The sequence below is a fragment of the Dermacentor silvarum genome, chromosome 2 (genome assembly GCF_013339745.2).
Source record: "Dermacentor silvarum isolate Dsil-2018 chromosome 2, BIME_Dsil_1.4, whole genome shotgun sequence".
Lineage (NCBI taxonomy): Eukaryota > Metazoa > Arthropoda > Arachnida > Ixodida > Ixodidae > Dermacentor > Dermacentor silvarum.
In genome coordinates this window covers 242,710,583-242,737,167 of record NC_051155.1, presented here as the reverse complement: position 1 = coordinate 242,737,167, position 26,585 = coordinate 242,710,583, and the positions used below count along the sequence as shown (strand labels likewise).

The window sequence follows — 26,585 nt, the reverse complement described above, 5'->3', positions numbered from 1 at the left end:
AACGTTTTGGAAGGGTCGCGCGCGCGGCCGTGTGCGGCCCCGTCTCGGGGGAAGGTCCCCCGAAAAAAAAAAAAAAAAATGCGCTCGCACGCGCGCTACTGGAAGTGGAAACTCGTGCTGTGTACTTCGTTGAAACTTAACTGGTAGCTCGACGTCGGTGCGGTACCGAAAACGTGCGTAGCGTAAGACTGCAACTCCACTTTTAACAGAAAGCGGCGAGGGCTTCGTCCAGACTGCACAGGGAACCACGTAGTTGCCGCCTTGCATTGATGGCTGTAATAGCAAATTTATCGATAAACCCCTGCGTTACACTTGGCCTACACTTAAAAACACGTTGCTGACGAAGACTTCTTGCAGCGTAGGTCCTCGCTTGCTGGTTCGTGTGCCCGACTTCACGTACTCGTTCAAGACGCGGTAACACTGGGTCGATACGAGACCGACAAGACGCGGACGCTTACGATTGGCCGACCATTCAGCACTGTGTCGCGGAGACCATTTTATCATACCAGGCCTACAAGACGTAACCGACGAGCGCGAGTTGTACTGCGACGGGTTTTCTTGTCGACGGCACCGATAAAATCAGCGTGCCGACCATCATTCGACCGAACCCCGCGCGATCGGCCGTCGAACCGATAACGCGATAGCCGCAACGCCTTCGTTGGTATATATAAATAATCGCGCTCAAAGTGAGTCAAGACATGCCTACGAAGTTGAAATGCACAAGATTGGACCCTCTCAATCCGTGCACATAAGTTTGAGCCAATGTTGATCCTGTTCAGCGGAAGTTAGGCCTGGCGCCGTCGAGTTCGCGCACCCGCTACCGGAGGACCTGTACTGAAAAGTAAGCAAGTTATAATGAAGGAAACTGCTTTTATAGTCCAATTCTAGCCTTAGCGATTTGAAATAAACTACCCTTCGCTTCGATCGCCGCGTACACAATAAGCTGCAAGCGGGGACACAGCGCTGTGCCCAACGCCTGTGCCAACATCTGTACGTCACCATTCCCGTAGGCTGCCGGTCGTATTCGCAACGTAGATGGGTGGGTTTTTACGTGCTGGCATGCTGACACATTTCTTAATTCCTGAGATGTACTCTTTATCTCTGCGTCAAACCCGAAACAAGAGACGGTACATTCGGTACAGCAGCATAAACAGCCGCCTCGCTCAGTTATATACCAACGGTGTCAGCGATGGCATCCGCGTTTTTGCAGGAGAACAACACGGCCTTTAAATGAGCGCTTATGCGAGCACATTTTGCTCTAATAATGTTTTATCACACGCGCAAACTAACTATCGCGAAGTTAAAGAAAAGCGAGAATCAGTAATAAATTAGCAGCCCAATATTTGTAACTGGATCACAGCCGCCATTGTTTAAGTGGCTCAGCCGCTCATACTGACTCGTCTCACGATGGAACAACGCGGCTCATATGAGCAGATATGTGTGTTTTATTCTACGTTTCGACATTCTTTCATATCAGCGCCTTTTCATATATGCACCTTTCCCCCATTTTTTGACGCTAACAACGATCTGTGGCTGTAGATGCGGATGTAAACAAGTGCATCGCTTTGCTAAATCCGACGCGGAAGGCTGCGCACTCCAAAACATCTTATTTATGCGAAATGTCTAAAGAATGTGTAAACAGAATTACAAAAAAAGCGAGGTGCAAGTGCAGGAGTTAGCGCCCACAAACTCCAAAGCAGCCGCTACGGCCGAGGGAACTCAGCGTGCCTTTATCGGCCGCACTGTAAACAAAACAGCACACTCAGGCCTGCTCACCCTACATGCCTACATGTATATAGTTGGTGAGCGCTACATGGCTTCCAGGAACGACATGCTGCCCCCCAGAAGCCATTAATAATTATTCGCAATCCACGAAACGCACAACCGATGCGCACTTAACACGGGCGCAGGTTCACAATTCAACCGGCGAAAGCCCCAGCCCCCTACCAAAACGTTTCCAGCGGCGCGCGGCAGAGGGCAGCACAGGAAAATGAAAAAGGCGGATTCACCAGGCTCCCCAATACTGCCGCATCGTCATCATGTGAGGAACCACTACCTAAGTTGCAATCGCCGGTTTCGAACACTTTGACACGGATCGTTCGTCGGGAACTAGAAGCAATGTCACCAGCCCCTCTCGTGCCCGATGTCTCGACTGCCAACCAGCCTATGGTTTCATTGATTCAAGCCGTGGTTCGACAGGAGGTCGCGAATTTGGGACTCTCCTCTGTGTGCGCTGTTCGCGTGCCACCAGTCGCACCAGTCACACCACCAGTTCCACCAGTCGCACCGCGGAACCAGCCCTTTTACTCGCGATACCGCAATCCCGCTGAGTGGAGGACGCCGGATGATCGCCCAATATGTTTCGCGTGCTCTCGAGTTGGGCATATTGCGCGACACTGCTGGAGCCGTCAGACGTCACCGACTGGCTGGAGCACCCGGAACCCTCGTCCTGAAGGCTACTCCCGTACAACATCGTCGCGCTCTTCACCGACTGACACGCCCGACGTCGACACTCGCACCAACGTGTACAGCAGGTCACCATCGCCGCGCGATCGCCGATCTCGCTCGCCGCAAGCCCGCCGATTCCCTTCGCCGCAAGCCCGCCGTTTCCCGTCGCCTGCCATCGCTGGACGCTACGCATCGGAAAACTAACGAGTGCAGCGCCCGGAGGTGACGCTGCATTCTTGACCCGGCCTCGAAATCCTCGTCTGACTGTTCCTACCCGCTCTAATTTGCTCGAAGTCCAACTCGACGGTGTTAGTGTTACGGCCCTTATCGACACTGGTGCACAGATCTCGGTGATGAGCTCTAGTCTTCGTGAGAAGCTGAAGAAAGTCCTGACACCCGCCGTGCTACGTACAGTGAGAGTTGCCGATGGAAGCACACCTGCTGTTGTTGGAACGTGTACTGCCCGCGTTACTATATCTGGCCATACGACGAGCGCTCAGTTTCTTGTGCTTGAGCAGTGCCCATACGACGTGATCTTGGGCATTGACTTTTTGTCAACACATTCAGCCCTTGTGGACTGCGGCACCGGTGTCCTGCAACTTGAACTCCCTTCTGCCCCAGAGACTCTTCCTGCTAAACCTACGCAGCTGTGTTCTTCAGAGTACGTGCGATTACCGCCCCAATCCACAACTTATGTTCTTTTGACGCCCTCTCCTGCTGTCGCTGACGGGGATTACGTTGCATCCCCTATTACTGACGTTGTCTTGGCACACAATGTGACCCTACCCCACACGGTTGTCGAAATTGCCAACAACGAAGCTTATCTGCCTGTGCTTAACTTTGGCTCATCCGCCCGTGTTCTTCCATCCGGAATTGCGCTTGCAACGTTGGCATCCCTCAACGGCTGTCAAATGTCCACGCTAACATCTGAGGCGACTTTGAGTCCGACGTGCTCAGCAGGATCCACCAACTTGCCTACCGGTGGATTCAACAAAATGATAGCTGCGGACCTTTCACCTGCGCAGGCTGATGATCTCCGCCGTGTGTTAGCATCGTACCGGGACGTTTTTGACTTCGACAACCGCCCACTTGGCCAGACAACGGTTGTCATGCACTGAATCGACACAGGCGACGCAAACCCTATTCATCGCCGTCCGTATCGTGTTTCTGCTGCTGAACGGGCGATTATACAAACAGAAGTCGACAAGATGGCTGCAAAAGACATTATCGAACCTTCGTCTAGCCCATGGGCATCCCCAGTTGTGCTGCCAGTTTTTAAACAAGAATAGCGTTCAGCGCAAACACCAGCGAAAGCTGCGCTTAAAACGACTCCCACAGTTCGTGGGAACTTAATGCTAATTAAAACAGGTCAACTATATCTAAATTTAGACACTGTATGACGCTTAGATACAAAGTGATATCACGCGTACAATGCTCAGCGATTCAACCACGATACTCGTACCGCATGGTGACCGACGCTTGCGAGTGCTGAGCACTTGTGAGTACCATTGCGGCATCGGTGAGCACTGCGTGAGTACTGATGTGGGCCAATTGCTGTCACCATGCTATGACCATGCATCGCTATGTGTGCTGCTTGCTTTTCTGGGCACAAGTTCACCCAATAACGAGTTGAACTATTAACTCACGTTACTGCCATTGTTTCGTTCTTTGCCGTAACTTAAACATGACAGTGTTCTTCCCCGTTGCATAGTCGGGGAGCTGTATAATGTGGCCGTCCCCAAATTTATACATTGCGATTGGCATCGACTTTTACAGACTACCTGCAGATCTCGATCCAAGTTCGGCTTCCACCTAGCCACTAGAACTTCACTATTTCCATTAGATATAACAAACTGCGAACTGGTTGAGTGGTTAGCTAACGAGAAATTTTCTGTTCTTCAAATGGATTTTAATTGCAAAATGGCAAATGAGCACTGCAATACTGCGCACAAGCTTTAAATTTCTGATTTGATTTATCATCTCAATAATTGAAGTAGTGATTACTACTACTAATTAACAGCAAAACAATTCAGAGCCCTTCCACTATGTAAAGATGGAAGACCAGCGAAGCTGTTGGTTTTGTTTAATTATATATTTTTTTGTAGCGTTAGCTACACTGGCCTAGCCAAGCCCGTTTCGCGCGGCACATCAAGAGCCGTGCTGCGCATGCGCAAGGATCAGTGATGTCACACGGCTTGCGCACCGGAGCCACCGGAGCCGGCACCTCTCGCGCACTCCGCCGCCGCCGCGCGCGACTCACCGCCGCCGGTCTGCGCATTCCAGAGGAGTGACGTCGTAGCCGTGGTAGACGCACTGGCGCCGGCGCGCGCTCGCTGTGCAGTCGCCGTCTGACACTGCGCTGGAGCCGCTGCGCTTCTGACTGGCGTCTGCCAGTGTGGTATAGCCATGGAGAAGGAGAGCGCAAATGCTGCTCAACAGCGCAGAGGAACGGAGAAGCTTGACTCATCGGATCCCGAAGTAGTTGCCTGGCAATTAGCGGTTGAGCGTAGGAGGAATGAATACATGTGCCACATAATACGTATACCGCGTGTGTGTCATTGGAGCAGCAGTAAGCATGACAATCAAGCTAATCCTTGACAATCTAGACAACCAGGAAAGCTAAGAATAATCAGCTGAACCTTTGCTAACGCTACGTATATCCTGGCATAGCCGAGCTAAGCCACTGCAACTTTTTAAATATGGTGGTTATGTTAAATGGTTGAAAAGACACAACACATAATTTCGTTGCGTCGCCGCGCGCCGTATGCTGTATGTGCAAGTGAAAGCGAGTTTAGGCGACTAGATTCACACCACTTTGCACCATCGGCCGCAGCGCTTTGGGCCGCTGCGCGTTCGGCTTCTCGTCGCTTTCGCACCCATTCACGCTGTTGAGCGCGCCGCGCGGCGTTAAAGGTGCGCTCTTCCTCTTCGCAGCGAGCGACATGGGTCTTACCCATACCGAGTCCAAAGGACAACTGATGACGTCGCTAGGGAAATGGCTATGTCAAGAGAGAATGAGACACAGCTATTGGTTGGTAGACTATTACGTTTTTTCACTGACGTTTCGACACACATCGTCATAGACTAGCGTTTGGGCAACCGCGTTCATCTCTCCGGCGCATTGTTCTTGTCTCTCTGGGTCCCACGTGTGACAAGGGTAGTTCAAGGGTCCCCGAGCCCACAGGGGTATGTGCCATTGCGCTTCGACCCTTTTTGCACTATCACCAGGATCGGCCCAGTTTTTTTTTTTTTTCAAATTGTTGTTCTACGCGTCGTTTTGTCCGCGGACGCGATCCGCCAGAATTTAGCCATATACAGCTTCGCTGTAAAAGAAGCATGATCATAAAGCCCATATACAACAAACTATAGCACATTTTATTTATTCAGCCTAATAATTGCCTTCCTTAAAACCACACACTCGTGCTACTGCGGTCGAATTAAGGATCTTTTACAGGGCGCTTGAAAATATGCGCTGTGAAAAACAGGACATGCTAAATAAAAACAAAACAAAAACAGTACCAACGAAACGGGAACAGGTTCCGCTTTGGCAACAATTTTATTGGGAAATGACAAGTGGTTGGTTGGCACTTACAATACCCACGCACGCACACACTCAAACTCACACACACTTAGCTGTTTATGACGCGCACATTTAGTCCATGACGTTCGGCATGCGTGAACACAACGACACACCAACGACCTCCGAGCTCTCAATTTCGTGCTGCTACTGAGCGCTGTCGCCGCAGGCCTTGCACGTGTCATACGCACAAGAAATCGACATCGACCGTTTTGAGAAGTAAAGCGCTTTCTGCCCGGAGTACCATAACTACAAAGAGTTTCATCGCAGGTTCACGGGAAGTCGTTACGTCCAGCCCTCCCGTAAAAAAGTGTGTAAAACTCCGGACGTATACGTGGCCATAAGGGCGTGCGCAGTGGCTCTACTGGGTACCTATAGGACGCTCGAGTTCGCTGCGGTAGACCTTTGTGTGAAAGTAAAGGGGAAAAGAAAGAGCACAACGCTTTGATTTACAGGTTTGGCTCGACGCGGACGCACATGCCGCAACAAATGCAGTGTTTGAGAAAAATTTCGAACGTGCATTACGGTTGTCCTACAGTGTCAGCTCGCCGAATGTTTAGATACGAAACGTCAATTTTTACTCTGCCGTTCACACACACAGATGTGTGTTCGTAAGAGGTCAAAATGGCAGACTGGCGAGTCTACACTGTAAATAATTATCTCATCTACTGTTCCAGCGCAAGCCATCGGTGGGATAGCGGTTCTGTCGCGCACGGGAATTACGACTGCCTTAGGAAGCTTTCGAATACAAAGAAAGAGAAGGCCACATTACTTCACTTATGCAGGGCGTGACATAATGTCTCGTGGAGTTTTTAACGGTCTGACGTACATACGTTCCAAGGTTAATGCTGAGGTGAATAGCACACCAAGAGCCTCTTTCGTTGGCGCTTTAGTTGAAGTTAATAAGCGCAAGCGGGTTTAGCAGTCATAATTTTAACCCCGAGCTCTAAGCAACATATATAGGGAACTTGAAGCGCTATCTTATTTGAGAGCAGCCGGTGTCACACTCAACATGTATAATATTACCATAAGCTGCGCAGAACGCATCCATGCATGTCTGCTCACCGGAGGGCTTTCACAGTTCATTCGACTGTAGCGAAAATTCCTGCTAGTTGCAGCACTCAGTGACTACACGAATCATTCGGAACCTTGAAGGGAAGGTGAGCGGCGATCATAAAGTTTCATACTAAGATGGCGGCAACAGCGGACACCTTTTCCTTTCCGTCTAACTCACTAGAGGGCAACAGTGGTTAGAAAGCGGCGACTCTAACGTAGCAGGTGAATGCACGCATCTTGCAAAATCGCGCGACATTATCTTGACACAACACGCTTTCTGCTTTCGTACATGTAACGCAATCGGCGACGGGGACTACGGATGGGCGGGGACTTTTCTTCCTTGAGCAAAGAACAATGGTGAAACAATTAATTCTCGGTCACGTCGCATTCGCTACGGGTGCAGTTCTTTGGCACGAACAGAAAAAGTGTGGTCAGGACGACTAGTATATTAGCAGGCGCTTTTTTTATTTCTATACTTGGTTTTGATATGTGCTCTGAAAATAACTGTTTTCACGAAACCTCGGTTCCGGTAACAGCACTTGTGACTATCGCAGCGACGCTATTGGTAGCGACCCAGAAGCCTGAGGCGGAGGCGGGTGACCGTGATGCTAGGGCATCACGTCACACCATACGTCACAAATACGTATGGTGTGGGCATCGTGTCAAACGTTAAAGAAGTCTTACATTGCTTTGGCAACTGTCGACTCCGTAGTTGCTAAAACTAACTGCGATATCTGCATCATTCCCACGCTAGATAAATCGTAATATAAATTCTAGTGCAGGACGAATGGAAATTGTAGTATGAAGCCGCAATTTTTAAAGCGGGCGAAAATTAACTATAATAATCTCATAAAGCGGACAGCTCGAAGCACGCCGAGCGCAGCATCGCAATTGGAGCAGGAGATGGAGTTACGTGGTGTCGCAAACCAATGACGCGCCCGCCAGTAAGACCGGTGCTAGGTGGAAGCAGGCCGCACGATGATCGTGTCGCCGTGTCACCGACGAAAGCTTCTCCGCGAACGTCTAGCGTCCCCTTCACCTTCTCATTCTGTCGATCGCGAGGCAGCTTCGGAGGCGCACCTATTCAACCGGCTCTATGTGCTAAGCTGTCGGTGGCGGTCACAGGCTTCGTCCAGTCATGGTATGGCCTGTATTTACTGCAGTGACCTCACTGGTGCGCGCGCTAATGGTTTGTAGCATCGAGTTCACACCATCTCCGACTGCCGTGATGGCACGTGCTGCCCGCTGCATGGCCGAAATCACGCTGCGTTTGGCGGGCGTGTTGAACTGGTTGTATTAAAATAATGGTATTAACTATTTCTTGCACGTTCATGAAATCTAGACTTGATACCGTCCTTCTTTAAACAAAAATATTGTAGTGCTTAGTGCTTGTTGTTAATGTGGTGATACCTATGCGTAATGCTCCTTTCTGTACATATTTTGTCTCGTGTGTATAATTTCTTGCAGTTTTACATTCTCCATAGCGTATTTGTGTATGTTTACTTTAAATGCTCTAGATTAACATGTGTGTTCTGCTGCAACAGCTTGTCTGCAGCTGTCGCCCAAGATGGGAGCTCCGCCAGGCGTTGTAGCCTTTCATCCTTCTTTCTAAGTGTGAAGATGAACACTTGAATAAAATCTCCAATAGTCCAATTACAAGGCGTGCAGCTATCCACGAAAACAACGAGATAAAATACTATTAGAATTGTCACTAGTCCTTTAAAACGGAGGCATGTTTGCAATTCAGCCGACTTCTTTCGAGGTCCAAGGTCAACGAAAATCAGCGTCGACGGTGATTTTTATAGTCACAACGCTTACGCCAAACGTCTTGCCATCACGTTGATCCAATTACAACGAGCACCTGTTATATGCGTGAAAGGGCCTTGACTCTACTCGTACCACTGTTCGACCAGCACGAGCGTCACAGCTAAATTATTTCAAAGAATCGACGAGGCTCGTTTCACTAGCGTCACCAGAGAACTCTTCCGAGAAAGACTTGCTGCGGTGACAGAATGTGGCGTGAAGACGCGCATTCCGCTCGCTTTAACTCACGTGCCGACGTATTAACAGTAAGCGTAACGCTGCAATCGTTCAGCCACTACGGTATGGATGCGAAATACTGGCTCGCACACGACTGAACCGCAAACGACAACGACATCAGCTGCAGTGCGCTTTCGGAATAAAGCTCCGCCAAGTTACAGAAAATTGCTGTACTACCGACGATTGCTACGATGAATGAACTGCAGTGCTATAGCTCTCACCCCTAATAACGTTAGTTTGAAAAACGGTTTTAGCGGCATGCTGCCGCTACGATGCTGCCTAAAGGGGCACAATTACGCAGTTGAAATCAGAATGCGCGCCAAGAAATAAAGCAATAAGCAAAACTAAATGCGATGCCTGCAGTTTACATCATTCCCGCGCTTAATGGATCGTAATTTACCATTCCTGCGAAGGAAACAGTAAATTATACCAATTTTCATACGTGCCGTTTTCCTTTCACCAGAAGCACCATCACGAGACGAGGGTCTTCGTGATTTGACCAATCTGCACTCAGTGCTCTCTCTCCATCTTTTCCTCTTTCTATTCCCCTTTCCCTTATCCCCGGTGTAGGGTAGCAATTAAACCGGACGCTCGTGTGGTTGGCCTTTCCTCTCCTTGCTCTCTCTCTGACTTTGTGAAGGAGGCCACGGAATGACGTCAGTGCTGCCTGAAATGAGCTGGTCGTTTGAGCGCTACAAGATGTATTGGAGACATGTGCAGACACCGGATTCTGAATTTCCACTTTCTTTGCTTATCATAGGCCCGTTCGTTCGCCGTCGCGCGACGCCATTAACGTACTCTCAAAGGCAATAGAAGAAGAAAAAGGGCGGGATATGAAGAGGAGGATTGGCTTTTCAGACTACGAACAGAGGCACTCGCGGGTGTATACCCTCAAGTGTGAGTGCTCTTGTTCGCAAACTACCGAGTCCCATGAATTTAAGAAAGACGGGTTCTGGAGATCTGGAAAGATTTCTGGAGTGGAGGTTACGTCCCAATGTCGAGCTGGAGACACTGTCTTACCATACAGGCATCAGAGCAGTACCGTCGAGCGTCCACCAGGAAGCGTCCTCCTGTGTCAAACCAGATATAAATTTTTTGTCCGAATGAGTCTGTGCCACGGCTTCGCTAGCGACATCTGAATACCGAGAAAATCTTTGTCGCCCACTACGAAGCCGGCATGCCAATTGAGTGGTTGCTTCCAAACGAGTTTATATTTGCGACTCTCGCTGGCTCAGCATTATTTTTCACATGATATTCCCATCCTTATCTATTCTTGAATACGACTGCCACTCTAGAAGCTTTTAGAAAACATCCCTGTAAAGTTTAAACCACTTCGGCACTTCCAGGGACGGAATCTATGTAGTTAGCCGTTACGAGTCCGCAATCTTTAGCTTCTAAGTAGCATAATTTATCCTCATTTGCACGTGATAGCACGTAGCGGTAATTGCTGCCGACATCTCTTAGCAATTTACTTGAAATTTATGCTGCTACATTAGACAGCGAGCACTTTAGGTTGTGCGCAATCAGTGACGTGCGATCATTGCAGACATCGTTTCGCATTTCACGGCGATTCGCCGTATGTTCCGAGTCGCAAAGTCTTAATTTGCCTACTTTACCATCAGCGTCAACCTGCCAGATCGCGCAGCTTCAGAGTCGCCACCAACGCGATAAAGTGTGTGCGTAACAATACATAAAAGGAGCGGTGCGCACATAGTGACACCCTGCGGCAGCTGGCCCTTGCTGTGCTCTTCCGCACAACACGTACGCTATTCTTCCCCGAGGTCTGCGCAGTCGAGCTCACAACTCCACGTAAGGCATCCTCGGCGTACTTGAACCTGGCAACAAACGACAGAAACCCGGAAGCGTGTACTCAACACCAGCGTTCGTGAACCTGACGGCCAGTTTTCCTCGCCGATACAGGGAGAAAGCGAAATCATTCATGCACCTTGCTGGTGTTGTCTTTAGCAGGTCTTGTCGACTAGTCACGTTTGCTAATATCAGCTTCAGTGCGGTGCGACCAGCCAAACATACTGCAACATGCGTGAAAAACAAGCTGGTGGGCGGGTGCTGTTGCAACCAGTTTTCACGCCCCACCCGTCGTGTCGAGTGTACAGACAGAACGAGCAACACAAACACCGAAGTGGGGCCACATGAGGTAATGGCGAACGTGAACATTCGAGAGTACGACCCCAGACGTGACCGCAAGATATTGCGCCGCCAGCTGGCAGAGGTGGAGTGAAGAGCGCCGATACGTTTGTTTTGTCGCACCATACACCGGTTAACACCAGCGTATACACCGGTGTTAACCAGAATGTACGCCTCTGAAGAGGCTGGCGCGCGCGAAGACAGTCAGAATGCTTATTAGCTGCCCAGCAGCAGAAATGACGTGCTTTAGCACGGAGCCTGCCTTCACATATGTCTCATGTTTTAACAATCAAAAGAGGGGGTTCATCGCAATGGCTCAGCTGCCGGGGTTCTGCCGCGTACAAGCATCATTGCTCGCAGAAAAAAAAAAAAAAAAGTGGATGAAAACGGAGTTGCACTTCGGAACGGGACACGACAAACAGTGTGCAATAGCATATGTTTAGGTGAGACACTTTGCAGACTAGCTGCTTTGTTGACTGCGATAAACACTTATTACGAGCAGTGTGGCTGATGCTGAGGATGTTGAGACGAACATATATAAATTTCTTCTGCATTTTTTTCCACATACCTACCTTGCTGCCAATCCTTATCCTGTAATTCCCCTGTTGCCCGCCTTGTTTATCTAATGAGAGTTAAGCGCGAGCAGTGACGGCAACAAACAGTTTATGGAAGAATGCAAACAAGGAAAATTAAAGGTCCAGCCAGGAAGGCCACGCACTAGATAAGGACAAAGTCGTCAGTCCCAACGCACTGTCGGCTGGTTGGGCTTCTTGTGACGCTGCTGCCGAGGCTACGGGCGCCACTTGAGTTGCTGTTCACCTCTGACGCACATCACCGCGGTACAAGCGTGCACTCCGCTGTTGCCGCGCCACGCACCGCGTGCACAGGTGTCGGAGCAGCGATTGCAAGATGGGCCCGGGCCGTAGACGCTCGTAGGTTAGCAGGACGCTTAAACGATGTTTCTCCGGATATCCACGCGAGCCATTCCCGCATCCTCGCGCGAGCTCTCCCGTTCGACCAAACAATGTTTGACAACGTCCTTGAAGCGGCACAGCAGCTTCTTTTCTTCAGCGTCTGTGTCTCGCAATCAGTGTCCCATTCCACCCGTCATCAACTCCCGACCCCCCCAACAGTGAAGATGATTCAAGCCACTTCTGTGCCTGAGGTGAACTGGTGACGAGGCATTAGTGATTTCCTTGCTGACCAGACGACGGCTCCTTGTCCTTCCAATAAATGTAGTTCTTCTCGATGTACTCCATGAGCTCCGGGAACTCACCGAAGTCTGCGTGCACGGAGAAAGGACGGGCAATAGGAGAGTCAGAGCGAAAGCAGCTTATGTGTTAAAGTAAAAAGTTTATGTGTAAAAGTAAAAAGGTATTACAGCAATAGAACATGCCCAAGAACCTCACTCCGACTTTTCGCTAACACACTTCACCTTGTTAAAAAAAGAAATTGTTGAAGCTGCGCTGGAGCAGTTTTTAGAAAGATGCAACATGTTTTGTATGAAAAAGCACAGCCATGGAAATCTGCAACAACTTAGTCATACCACTTCGCCTCAGCTGAGTTACAAAGAACGAGGAACCATATTTTCTATAACGACCCATTTCATTTTCTATTCTCTGCGCACTTTGTCATTGGCTCAGACGGGGTTCAGACGTCGCCGCACTGTAGGTATCGCCAAGATCGGCGGCGACGCGTGATGAGAAATGATGAATTGAAAATTAGACGGAACGTTACAAAGAAAAAAAAAAGCACCTTCAGAAATGTTTGCGAAACCGAGCAGCTCATATATCAGACACAGAAGCTATATCAGAGAGTCATCGCACACTTGAGAAGACTTTTTGCCAGTGCCCTAAACCTACCCAAGACTTTGTAAACGCTTCAATACATCTGGTGTTATTACTTCGTTATATCCAAGCTTTCTACAGAGACCTACCTTCTTCCATTAGGATCATAAAAAAGTAACACTACGGCACGAATGTGACTCATAACAGAAACTAAATTAATCTTAGCCAGGAGGCCCAGAGCCGGTGAAAGGTGACAAAATTTACGAACTGCAGGCTGAGATAAACCGACAAGGAAGTTGTACTTGCACTTATAAAACAGCGCTGCGAAGCTGAACATATACAGGGGCGAAAATAGCACAGACGAATGCGTGTATACCCTGTAACATACCCTGTAACATGCCTTGTAACATTCCCTATGTTTGTTCAACTTTGCAGCACTGCTTTATAAGTACACGCTTCATATTCCCCCCCCCCCCCCCTCCCCCTCAACTAGCCTTAACGCAACCCTTACTTAAAGCAGTTGTCTATTCTAGTGAAGCACACGCAAGGCAACTTTTGTTCTATAACTCTTGATAATTACGTTTCAAAACAAATTCAAAGTTCCGACGCAGGCTACTTTTCTGGCTGTTCTTTGATTGACATTTGATACCGACTATACGCCGTCGCATGCTCCCGGCCTTCGCCGGCCAACTCCGCTGCCGCCGCAGCGCGAGAACCTAACATTCGCTTTAAAACGGGCCAGAATGCTGCTCTACGTCATAATTAAGAGTTTGCCTAATTTTCTCATTCCCAATGTTCTGCTGTCTTCTTCTTTTTTCTTTTTCGAGGTTTAACTTGTAACTGCACAGTAGGTTACGAGGAACGCCGCAAGGAGGGTTCAGGATTATGTTCTATCACTTGCACCTAAATCTAACTGTACCTAACTCTAAGCGCACGAGGTTTTCTGCATTTCGCCCCCATCAAAATGCGGCGGTGCCGCGCGGACAGGATATATGAACCCACAACATCATGCCCTGCAGCAGTACGGCATAGAGCTGTGGACCAGGCTGGACGGCTGGCCGAGTTGGCATGGTAACATACTTCGTTGGAGCGCGAAAAGACGTAAGAGGCAAGAACAGCGCTCTTGTCTCAGGGTGCGCCTTTTCGTGCTGCAACAAAGTATGTCCTCATATATGAGCCCGAGGCTTGCCAGGTTTTGGCGACCCAACCACGCGCCATCGTGCTTCACTTCTCGCTTCACGCTCCACTCGCATTTATATTGCTCGACTCGCTTCTGGTGCAGCTCTGCCTGTCGCTGTTCGCGTTTAGTTGCTTCGCCGTTTTCCGCCGGGGAAAAAAAGTGATGGGAGGGAGTCCCAAGGGTGCATTTTTAGCTTCGCAAAAGCATATGTTCCGCAGCAGAGATAGAGAGATAGTGATTATTGGTGAAAAGAAGAGCAAAGTACAGTGGCGTAACTGTCTCTCAACAGCATTTCACGGGAAAGGGTGAAGGGGAATAAAAGGTGAGCCGAGCGGTAAGGCCGTCATATTATGGCGAGAAGCCCGCCATAATATATGTTAATGAGCGGCTATATGCAGCGGCGGCTGAGACGTAAGCGTAGTCGTGTTTTCGCAGTCGTTATATGAGCCGGGATTTTTTGCCCTTCGTGATTTATGCTCATAGTGCATGCATTTAATTTCTCTCAGGAGGCGTTGACATTTGTGCTTTAACGGGAAGCGTTATCTCGTGGGGTCCTCTGGAGAAATCGTTTTGCTCGACAGACTAATTGATCGCGAACATTTAAATGAGGTTGCATTTAAAATGTACCGACTGTCGGGAGTACATATTTTTTATTCAGTTCGCCCATATTATACCAAAATCACCTGAAATGGAAAATATTTCCAGAAACGAAGCATCCCGTTTACAACTTGATAACTCCTCGACGAAGGAGGATATCACAACACTGAATTGCATCACTTAGAATATCCAAAGCAGACAAACTCGACGTACTTATACACCGATCTGAGGTAAGGTAAACCACCACTTTGCGAATAACATTTTTTTCTAAAACTCGCGTACAAAAAATTAACTCGACCTCCGATAACCTGTAAAGTGATATATCTGCCTGCTTTTGAACGTGCAGAATTACGATGTATGTTTTGGAATTGTAGCTATGAATTTATAACCTTGGTGTCTGAAAACTTAACATTTTCTTTGCAACCCTTGCAAACTTTTCACACTACATATACTTTGGATTGTGCTTTCAACAGTCAATAGAATTGAACGTTTTTTCTTTTTTTCTGACCACGACAAGCTTTCTCAAGTTGACTCAGCTATAACCCAATGAGATCATTTTTATGCTTCACATGCATATCTGTGTAAGAAAATCGCTGTTGGCTCCGGGATCGTAAGAAAAATATAAAGAGAAGCTTTTACATGAAGAAATAAAATAATAATGACATAGCTTCCCGGTCACGAACAAAAGTTAACGCACATAGAAAACGACACCTTGCGCTGTGTCGCGATGAGTCGTTTTTCTATGTGCCTTCACTTTGTTCATGTCCTTAGCGTTGTTTTCGCCTGGATGTGAACAGCCAACTAGAACACGCTTTGACGTTAATTAATTTCACAGACCTCTTAACGAGGTGATTCAGCAGCTATACACGATGCGGGTGCGACTTCTGCCCGCGGCAGCCGCGTTACGATGGGGATGAAATACAAAAGCGATCGCGTACGGTTACTTGTAACGGTGATGAAAATTAATTCGGAGCCATCCCCTGTGTATTATACCTCCGAGAGCCCTTACATTTCTTTAGGATGCTAAACCCGTTTGCAAGCGAGTTGTGACTTGATACTTTTTATTACCGCCGCGTTGGATCTTGACTATATGCCTTCTCACGACATCGCAAGCTTAGCCCTGACTACGGCAACCTTTTAATTACCGCATAAATGCGGACAGTGCAGGCAACGCGAAGGGTCAGAAGTCTAACCACTTGTCAAGAATAAGCAGCGAAGAGAACTAGAGGCGGCGGCGCGGACAATTGCGTCGTGATGCCAGTGGAGCAGGCGCCTCGTCGTTGTTCTCTGGCCGCTTCTCGGTAACTTTGGTGATTTAATGAGGCAACGACAAAGCGACGCCTGTGCACGATTACCCAAACATATATCGTAACGGTGGAGAATAAGCGTGTTGGCGCCCTGTTACGAAGACTCCACACAAGACAGAATGTGCGTTCCGGCAGACAATGGGCACGAAAACCACTTGTGGGCAAAGCAAATTTCGCTTTGCGCTGAGCCTGTGTTCGATAAGAAAAAAAAAAAAAAACCACCTCGTGCTGGATTAAAAGCGCCGGGTCGCGCGCTTTAATGTGGCGGTCCCACTCCGGCGGCACGAGCCCCCCCCCCCCCCCCCCCCCCCCCCCGTTTTCAGTACTTTTGGCGCAACCGTGGCGTCTCTTCTACTTAGGATATACAGTTGTCGTATATAATGCCATAAACAGGCTTAATTCTTGCAGATTCCAACTATATATAATATAAACACATTAATTAATGTGATTTAGAAATAAATGTTCAAGAACAAGCATGAGATCCATGGCTTTTGGGAACTGTGTCTCAGTTGTGACCATATTTGGAAGAAACTACCGCATTTACTGGATTGCGGCTTGTTCTGTAGCTTTAGGATCTATTTCCCAGACGCAGCAAAATAATGTTGAATTTTTACTTTTTGAATAATTTGCTTTTGAAGATTGACAAAATGTCGCAACTTCTGTTGTAAACAGCCCGGCAACTACACGCTCAAGGAAGCTAAATTTTGGATAAATTAGAGTTCAAGGAGTTTACATTTAGGACGCAAAATTTCCTTCAAGTACCTTTATTAGTTTTCCCAATGCGATCGAAATTAAGCAATATTTACAATTCTGGTCCTACTTTTGCCCATTTTTGCGGGAAGGTACTAAAGCTACAAAGCTGCGGTTTAAAACTAATAAAGGTATACATGAATGAAATTTTGCGTCCTCCCTTTGACTCCCCTCCCTCGATTGTGCGCTTTTCTTATAGCAAACACGACAGGCCGATCCCAGAGATAACGTTGGCGGAGCCCCGCTTGGACAACCGACGAAGCGCGGAAAGGAGAAATAATTGGAATAAAATCATTACATTATCCCGGCCAAGCATTATAGCAGGCGTCACATCGAAGTGCGTTCCTAGGGAATGATGCGAGATGAAACCTTTGCGCGTCAGCATTTCTATAGCTACTCAAGTGCGCCAGTTGTAAGGTTACACTTAATCCGTATAAATATCGGCATTCGTGTAGATTAGAAAAATGTGAACACAAAAGAGCAGGGCATAGCGGGGAGAGTGACTTGCCTGACCAGGCCCTGAACATGTCGCGCACAAAGTAGTTGATGAAGCCCGTCTGCGAGTTTGGGATGCTGCAGGTGGCACGGTCGAAAGCAGGCATCACCACGGTCAGACCGAGACGTTTCTCATCGTCCGTCTGCGCATGCGAAATTGCCCCGAGACATAACAACAGGTTACCAACGCTGTAATGACAAAGCGCATGGATTTTGACACACGCAGCGTAATCTAGACATAATGGGTGCGAATAATTCGTGAGCAGCACTAATGGGGCCCCTAGACGCCGCTTTGTGAAACGTTGTCAACTGATTGACGTCACTAGCGATAATTTGTTTAAACTCTTAAAAGGTGCTGCGTGTCAGTTAAGCCGACGTCAACATGCTATAAATCCCTAAAACCAGAATAAGAGCGGTAGAAACAAGGTGGATTTTTTGGAACATGACAAGAAATGCGTACAAAAACAGCATTATGATGTGATATGCTATCGCCAACCGCAATAACTTAATTCAAACAGAACCCGTGTGTTCCTCAAAAGTGCCAATTTTGCGCATTTTGGAACCTCCGAGTTTACTTTCAGTAATCCAAGAATTTCATGAGTAGAATGAAAACTATCTATACGACGTCTAAAAATTCTGCGACACCTTTTCATTTCAGGGCAATTTACTTCGAATACTCCCAACAATTTCAATACTTTGTCTGACGTCACTGTCGGCATCGCAGGAATCGCCAAAGCCGTGCAGAATTTTGTTGGGAGACAGCTGTGGACATACCTGGGCGCAGTACTCTTCAGCGATACGGTGCGCCCACTGGATGCACAGGTTAATGGGCCGCGCCGGGTTCGACACGTCGGAGCACTTGATGAGCATGCGCTTGATGAGGATGATGTTCTCGGCAGAGCGCAGCGAGCCAGACTCTCCGTGCTCTTGTAAGGGCTGCGAACGTGTAGCGCGGTGCGGTTTATGCATTGGGCAGAAATAACAAAAGGAATGGCACATCAGGCAGTGAGAAACCAGTTCGTCAAAACTGCATTTCGGCATGCATTTGGACAATTTTTTCGTGAGCAGATACACTTTGGACTACAGGATTCCCACAACAGAGTGCAAAGATCGCGAACCACGTAACAGATATCGGAGGCGACAGTCGCTGTTTTCTACGAATGCGTGAGCGTCTGATACGCCGCGAGTTTTTGCGGTCGCCACAAGGCAAGTGCTTGCGCTCAAAATATCGAACCATCCATACTGCTAATTTTGATAACAAAGTACACCATTGCGTACTGCAGCTTTACACATCTCTCTTTTGACAAAGAACGGCAGTTCAAGTAAATATTAACAATGCTTAATGACAGCGTCAGTAATTACACACAGGGGACAATTTCTCTATAGCGGCCGGCGCGGGTGTGTTGAACAGAATTCATCACTTTGGTTCAAGGGCGTTCGAGTGGTGCACTGATGCCATAAAAAAAGGGTACCTGAATACAGCAGCTGGGTTTAAATAACAGGGCTCATGCGTACGGGTAGTCGCATGAAGACGCAGGTCATCTGGTTTGTATCGTTGTATCATAAATCTAGAAGCGGCAGCAGGATGGCTTCGTTATGGCTTTGTATTTTGCAGCATTACAAAACATACTTAGAGGCGTGAAAGTGATCTCATTTATCGAACTAATATCCTTTGAAACTGTCGCACTTATCCCAGCATTCTAGCAGCGCATAAATGCCAGCAGCATAGAAGGATTTCTCCTTCTGCTTGCGTCCGTGAACGGACAGCCTGTTTGACCTCATCGTCACTGCTGAAGTGTTGGCCTCCCTGGAACTTATTCAGCGGTCCGAACAAATGATAGTAACCTAGAGCGAGGTCAGGACTGTATGGCGGATGCGACAGTACTTCTCAGCCGAGATCCTGCAAAGTGCACATCGTGCGGTGCGCTGTATATTGATGCGCGTTGTCCTGGTTGAGGAAAACGCTTGTGGTAATCATGCCAGGTAGTTCTTTCCTGAGTGCACTGTGTACACGTTGGAAATCCTCACAGCAGTACTCGCATTTGATGGTGTCGCAGACCAAGGAGGAAACAAAGATAAATGACGCCGAATTAAAAAAAAAAATTGTGCCACGAGTTTCGCTGCCGACGAGCCGGCCTCATCCAGTATCATCTTCCACTGACGGCCGGCTGTCTCGAAACTGTTTTCACCACTCAAATATTGCGCCTCGGCTTAGCATCTCGTCATCATGTCGAGCATGAAGTCTTGTGCGAATTTCAGTCGGCTTTAGGTCGTATTTGGTGAGGAACTTCATTACAATGTGTGGTTCCATAACTGCGTTCACAGGCTCTTCCGCCATCTTATTTGACACGTCACTCCCGGCGCGAAGCGACATCAGCGAACCACATCGTGATAGCCGACTAATTCGACATGGTAAACTAATAGTGTTGTGTGTATGTGTATGTTAAAGTCGTTTAGTGTAGGGACATATCGATACTACAAAAACTCCGGGTTTGTCTTGAGCGACTCTCGTAGTGTCGAATCACAGTGAGCGTTTAACACCGGCAAAATCAATCACACTTTCAATCAACTTTCAATCACCTTTTTTTTAGCTGAAGCGTATGGTGTACGTGCACAAAATTGGACGTACTAAATTTAAGGAAGTTAAGAGACTTCATGGTAGCTACAGCGCGACAGATGCGGACGAAAGGAATAGAAGGGGCCACAATACGGCGCTGTCAAAGCAATTCTGCCCCCTTCTATTCATTTGGTCCGCATCTGTCGCGCTGTAGCTACCCCCCATGAAGCTTCACCAACTCGCCCAATTTTCAATCCTATTGAAATAACAGAGTTAAGAGATCCATAAGCATTTTCCCTAATTATACAAATTTGCCCACCGCATAGTCACAATTTCTGAACACTTGACCGGGAGACGTCAGGAAATTGCGTCGTCCTTGCGCGGACTCATGTTCAAGCATGAGTCCTTTATTTTCATAGTAAGTCTTGAAAGTTTTCTTCATCACTTTAGAGAAATATCTATGCAAAAGAAATATCCGAAGTTCACCTATGCACTTCTTATGAGTTGTGAATGCTGAAAGCATTAATGTCCACTCGAACGCCGCTGAGCGGTCCTTTCTTCGCGGGCTAGCGAGCGCGTTGAGACGCTTGGGCGCGTTTTGATTTAGCCTTACCTAGGTGCAGTTAGAACGCAGGCGAGAGCCTGCGCGGACGAGGAACGCGCCGATAACACAAGCTTCTGAGAGCGACAGCGAGGGTGACGTGGCGTCGCGGCGATGCCCTGTCCCCTCAAGCAACACCTGGCGCGCTGTTGTTCCGTTTCGCCTGCTCTGCTCCGTCGAGGCGCGCTCGTGACGTGGCGTCGCAGCCAATGGAAATTTAGGCTGCTACAGACGCCGGACGCCGGCTTTTTCGCTCAATGAGACATTTGACGCTTTCACATAAAAAAAAGTACAATCATAGAGTGGAACACACCCGCCGTCAGGACAATGAATGCTTTAACGGGTGCAAAGGGCCTTGGTGAAGCTAACATGGTGCTTGTTCAGCGTTTGATATAAGCACTGATCAACTGACCTGATGTACGCCTTGCCCGCAGAGCACACAATACAATACGTTGACGATGAAAACTATTTATACATTCAAAATTGTAAAACTGAAGGGTGCATTGGTGAGCATGGCTTCTGTGATGAGAAGAGATTCAATGCCCTGTATCCGGTTATAGTAATAAGGCGGACTAGTGTAATATGCGGCGGACACGTGTGAGTGAAGAATTTGTGTTTGCGTCCAAATGCTTGCCTTTTATTTCTACGAGCCGAACTTGATCTATATTTATCGTGCACTTGTGAAAATCAAAATACTAGATTAAAGCCAGCGCCCCTGTGCGTAGCCTTATCGCTACCATGTGTCAGATTAATTGAGGTATCCATTCAGCAGAACACATCTCGGGTACTCGAGAATGGTCGTGCTTTCGACAGCAGTGACGACCTATACACACGATTTATTCGCCCTCCGCATGCGATGTACCTGTCATGTGTTATGTGGCACATTACACATGTGTTATCTCAATGTTGACTACAGCTTACTCAGAGCGGCTAGCACTACGTACGCTGTATATGCCGTAGCGGTGTTTTAACGACAACAAGTAAACAAGATATGGGCTAACGAATGCAGCAGAGACCGAAGTAAATGATGCTGCGCCGTACGAAAACATATACCGTATTTCTTCGTATCTAGGCTGGCCTTCAATTCTAGGCCTGCTCATAACCTTCGGAAGGTCAGGAAAGAAATCTTTCCTTGAATGTAAGAGGAACGAAAAATAAACGCATGCGACTGCGAAAAGAACCGGCAAGATTGTCCAAATGTCGCATTTTCAGAATCCTCCTATTATCAGATCGGCCAGAATGTCGTGCCACGCCACCGACACTCAGTTCACCACCTGACAAAATGAAGTAGACATCTAGATGGCATATCGAATTAGACAGATGTCTGAACTTGTTCCGAGCGACGCCTCGAACGTTTGAAACATTTTTCAGTTACAGGCAAATAACATATTTTACAGCAAAGATGCGAAGGGGAGTCGTTTTTGTGCGCTGGCGTTCTCGGTATCAAAAGAGCCAGCAACGCAAACTGTGTCGTAGTCTCGAATATATGCATTGAAACGTAATCTTCAATAGTTATAGAATAAAAGTTGCGTCATCTATACCTCACTTGAATAGACTATGACTTCTTTGCGTGTTTATCCTCGTCATTAATTAAATAATTTTAGTTTATCACGTCGCATTTAATCGACTCCACTTCGGAGGGGCCCAAATTGACGAACATTTTCTGGGCATTGCGTCTTGAATTTTTGGCTAACTATTAGTTTGGGCGGCATATCAAGCGCTTCAGAGTTCGTGCTTCTTCCCGACAAGCGTCCCGCAAGCATCCCATCGGCATTGGATTTGGTGCACACAGGCCTGCTGAGGATCCCGCCTGCTGCTAATCCAGGGGGCCTCAGCCCATCTTCGCCGGCCCTCCTGGAGAGCCTGCGAAGATGACGTCGAGACCTCTGCTTCCTAGGAGCACTGTTTTATTTTCTAAAGGCGTGAGAACTACCTCCATAATGCAGCTTCGCTGTTTTTGATGCACGAGTTTCTCGGATTGGAATACACCTGCGAAGGATTTTTCCACCTCGAGGTATCGACCTATCCTGCGGTCGGCAGTGTCTGGCGGTCGCGGCCGAACCGCACCTTCGAATTTGAGCCAACCTTCAACTTTCGTACACTATTTTTTAAAGAACTAGTATCGGCTTACAGTCGAGTAGACACGGCCATAGTCGTGAAAAATATTGCGAGACCTGCAATTCCTAGAATGCCGAAAGCTACCACGATATTTGTGGCCAACTACCTCGGCATCGAAGCCTTCCTCTTCCTGCATGGGCTTCTGGAACGCGTTGAGGAACTTGGAGAGGTGCTCGAAGTGTTTAGTCATCTCAGTGGCCAGCACCATGTCGATGATGGACAGCCGTACCGAGCGGTACACGTCACGGTCCAGCTTTTGGAAGATGTTCACTTTCTCGTCCGACAGCGTCAACTTGAAAGCGAACGCTGCGTGATGACTCTCCAGCACAGAGCTGCGCACAAACATACTCTTCAGGTCATATACGGTACTCTTATTACATCCCAAAGCAACAGGGTGGGGGGTTGTGGTTTTGAAGAGGAAGAAACGTACATTGCGAAACGGCGCAAAGTACTACACTGCACGAGCTTAGCATTACCGGCAAGCAGGCTTTTCTGCATATTTAATGCACGCAATGTAGAGCCTGCTTCACAGGCAGCCGAGAAAGGTTAAAACAATGTGTCCTCTCACCGAAACGAAAATTTCTGTCCATTATTGCAATAAGATAAATGACAATTTGTAACACGCGTTTAATTGAAACCCCAGCGCTCACGTGACCATGGCGTTGTGCTGCTGAGCACGAGGTCGCGGGTTCGATAACCGGCCGATGCTTTCGCATTCTGATCTTGGTAGAATGCAAAAAACGCACGTGTGCAGTGCTTTGGGTGCACGTTAAAGAATCCGAAATGGTCCGGAGCCTTCCATGACGGCGTTCCTCATAACCCACAGCGCAAGTTTGTGAGGTTAACCCTCATGGCATTTAAAAATTGCCACGTGAAACAGACAAGCGAGGTACGTAAAACAGACATACTTGCTGCTCTGCGCTACTTGACTTTTGAAACGATGCTGCCTAGGACCGTGCATGGGGAAACTTGGCGGTCTTTGTACTATAACATTATAAGCCTTTTTGATGGTAGCACATATTGTAATTCTTCGGAAATACGTTGTTCGAAACCAGTCAGTCTTAATTCTTGACCTTATGCGGATTTCCTGGCGCTTCCCCCGCTCATTTAGACGCACTGAACTCTGCCGTTTTGCAAAATCTTTCTTTGCAACACCCATTTGTCTGTAGTTTTGATGATCGGTAGTGTCGGAATCCGATAAAACTCACACCCAGGGCCGATTTATGGATCAGTCTAGAAGGCGGCAACTTTTTATTTAACCGTCGGCGCACAAGTAATACAATTTTCGACAGTCACATTATCCCCCCCCCCCCCCCCCCCCCATTTTTTTCTTCTTTATTCTGCCCGTGCTCCCGAAAAAGGAAAAAGAAAGCGGTAGCCGTAGCACCACTGGTTCGTGACGTCAGTTGTAAGGGACGTTCCATGCTAGCAAAAGATATCACTTAGTTTATAGGACTACATTGCTGTCTATAGACGCTGCAGGCTTAGTAGCGACCAAGGAAAAAAAAAAAGAACTGCACCGGTCATTGTAGAGGATGGCCAGTTCGTGGTCCGAGTTGCAGAGAAACGCGCTGGATTTCCCGGGGTGGTCGATGTCGTGTATCACCGCCGATATGAGGCAGATGGCCTCGTCCAGTGGATCGAAGATGTCCTGCAAGTAACCGATTGACATATAACGAGCGACGGCATCGATATGTGCGGACCGTGTTATTGCGGCGCTGTCTAAACAGAAGGCAGTCACATGCTCTCTGGCGGGGTCCTCAAATAGGAGACGTCTGTTTGCAGAGGTGTTGGTGTATTCTGAAAGGCTATAATTCTTGCTCACAACAGCGCGCATCATGTGACTTGGTATACTCGTTGAACAAGTAACCTTATTACTTCAGCAATAAGTAGACGTTTATCTAAAGCTTTTAACAGCGGAGCTGTTTAAGCCAGAGGTTGGCTCGTATAGCGTAGACCAGAAACTGCGCCTGGCGATGACATCACCGCGCGTTGCCTAGCAACTACTTGGCACAGCTGCGCCTCGCTTCACCACCGCTCCACACAGCCGCGCCGAGCTGCTACGACCGCGCACCTGCTCCGTCTAGCCATGACGTCACTTCGCGTCGCCTAGCAACCACATGTGCCTCGCTTCGCCTAGACATGTCAACGCTTCGCCAGGCCGCGTTGTCGCTTCGCCAAGCTTTGCTAACGCCTAGTTACACGCTTTGCCCAGCCGCGTTGACAGTTGGATGAGCGTACATGTGGAGGCGGAGCATAGTCGTGACGTCACCGGGGACATGAAGCTCGGAGCCGCCGCTATGGAGGCAGAACTATCGCCGACTCTGTGCCGAGTGCATGTAGCCTTGACAATGGGACGATCAAAGAAGATCCGGACACCCGAAGAAGCCGCTCAACTTGAAGTGCGTCATGTGGCCAAGCAAGAATCTGCGCGTCTAACGCCTGACTGCGCCTCACTAACGCCTGAATAAGCAAGGTCGATCACAAGCTCCGCTGTTTGCTCCAGCGTTGCACCACTTGTGCAAGCTGCGCTCATTTTTTTGTTACATAAGTGCATAATTAGGAAATTATATTTCCTTCAAAATTGCACAAGCGAAAGTTCCCAAGCATTGCACTATTATGACACAAAAGGCAATCAATGTTTTGCCAACCAGAAAGGCCTCCAACACAGAAAACGAGGTCTGCGAGTAGTTAGCCTGCACGTCACTTTAGCACAAACGCCAGTTGGAGTTTGTAGTTGTACACACATACCAGGAGCAGTTTGTAGCTGTAGCAACGACGAAATACAGGTACATCGTATTTATTTTGTCACACTGATTCAAGATCTGTCCATCTCAGCATAGCGGTACAAACAGGTACATCATTTTAGACTAGAACTTTGCCCAATTATCCTCTGCGGTAACACAGCGAGGCAAAAACCAGCAAACTAGGATGCTTTCGAAAATGATTTCGGGGCTAAATGTAGGCTTCCTAGTCTATATGTATTGCAAGTGAGGAAGCTGTTTGAATGACCCATTGCCACGTAGAGAAAAAAAAATTCATTATTACAAGCTTCACTTGTGCTGTCGCCCTTGTCAAACGTTAGGCCAAATCTCGCCTGACTAGCACTGTTGCCTGGACACGTTCCTGCGACAGGTTTGGCGTTCCAGAACGTGAAGGCTCTATCCTCATCGCTCTTAACAGAAATTAGCATCAGATTTAGCTGCGACCGCCGACTCCTAGCGCACAAAACACGTAAGATTTTAAGTCAGAGGTGTAGCTGGTACCTTTTTTCGCAACTTGAGCAGAAAATAGGCGGTGGCTTGCATGACGTCGCCGGCGTGCGTTGAGTTGTGGTATGGGTTGTCTAGGTAGTGAGACTCCACCAGCTGCAGCCAGTTGCGGATGGTGGCATCGTCGCATTCCAGGCTGGTGTGCACGTTGAGCTTCGAGAAGAGCGACAAGCCCAGCCAGATGAGAGGCCTGCAAAACATGTTGCACCGTTTCTCTATCGCTCTGTAGAAGCATGGGAGCTGCGCCGCGGCTAGCTTTAGACAAGGACTTAAGCGCTGTGCTGATAGGGAGCCGCAGTAATAAACAGAAACATGCGCAACACAAATATGTTCTACATGTGTAAAGGTCGTCTCATGTTCCCACAATCAATTTCCAGTACTGCACAGGACCATTACGGTTACTGTGTTAGACAGTTTAGAGCGATTGGCGACACCGTTTGACTGATCCTCGCGCCAGTGTTTCGGCCACGAGGCTAACATTCTCACGGCCGTACGCACCGTCGTCCAGTAAGTGTCTCCAGCTCGATGATGTCGAACTCCCACTTGACATCATTCTCCAGCAACTCCTTGATCTTGGGTGGCGCAGTCTGCAGGCTGGGGAGAACGCCGCTCGAAGCCGTCGCATTCACAACGTTCACTGCGTCCGGGCCGGCCA

General features: G+C 48.3%; 1 protein-coding gene across 3 annotated transcripts in view; it reads right to left on the bottom strand.

Moving 5' to 3' along the window:
- Positions 1–5,985: 5,985 nt before the first annotated feature.
- Positions 5,986–26,585, bottom strand: part of LOC119442994 (high affinity cAMP-specific and IBMX-insensitive 3',5'-cyclic phosphodiesterase 8B) — a 376,115-nt gene continuing 355,515 nt past the window's right edge. For all 3 annotated transcript variants that reach the window (XM_037708101.2, XM_037708102.2, XM_037708103.2), the window contains 7 exons: positions 26,429–26,567; positions 25,925–26,120; positions 24,179–24,309; positions 22,765–22,990; positions 18,157–18,318; positions 17,396–17,525; positions 5,986–12,548 (listed from right to left, as the gene is read on the bottom strand). In XM_037708101.2, the coding sequence (XP_037564029.1) occupies positions 12,451–12,548; positions 17,396–17,525; positions 18,157–18,318; positions 22,765–22,990; positions 24,179–24,309; positions 25,925–26,120; positions 26,429–26,567 (1,082 nt within the window). In that variant the 3' untranslated portion in view covers positions 5,986–12,450. The remainder of the gene's footprint in view (positions 12,549–17,395; positions 17,526–18,156; positions 18,319–22,764; positions 22,991–24,178; positions 24,310–25,924; positions 26,121–26,428; positions 26,568–26,585) is intronic.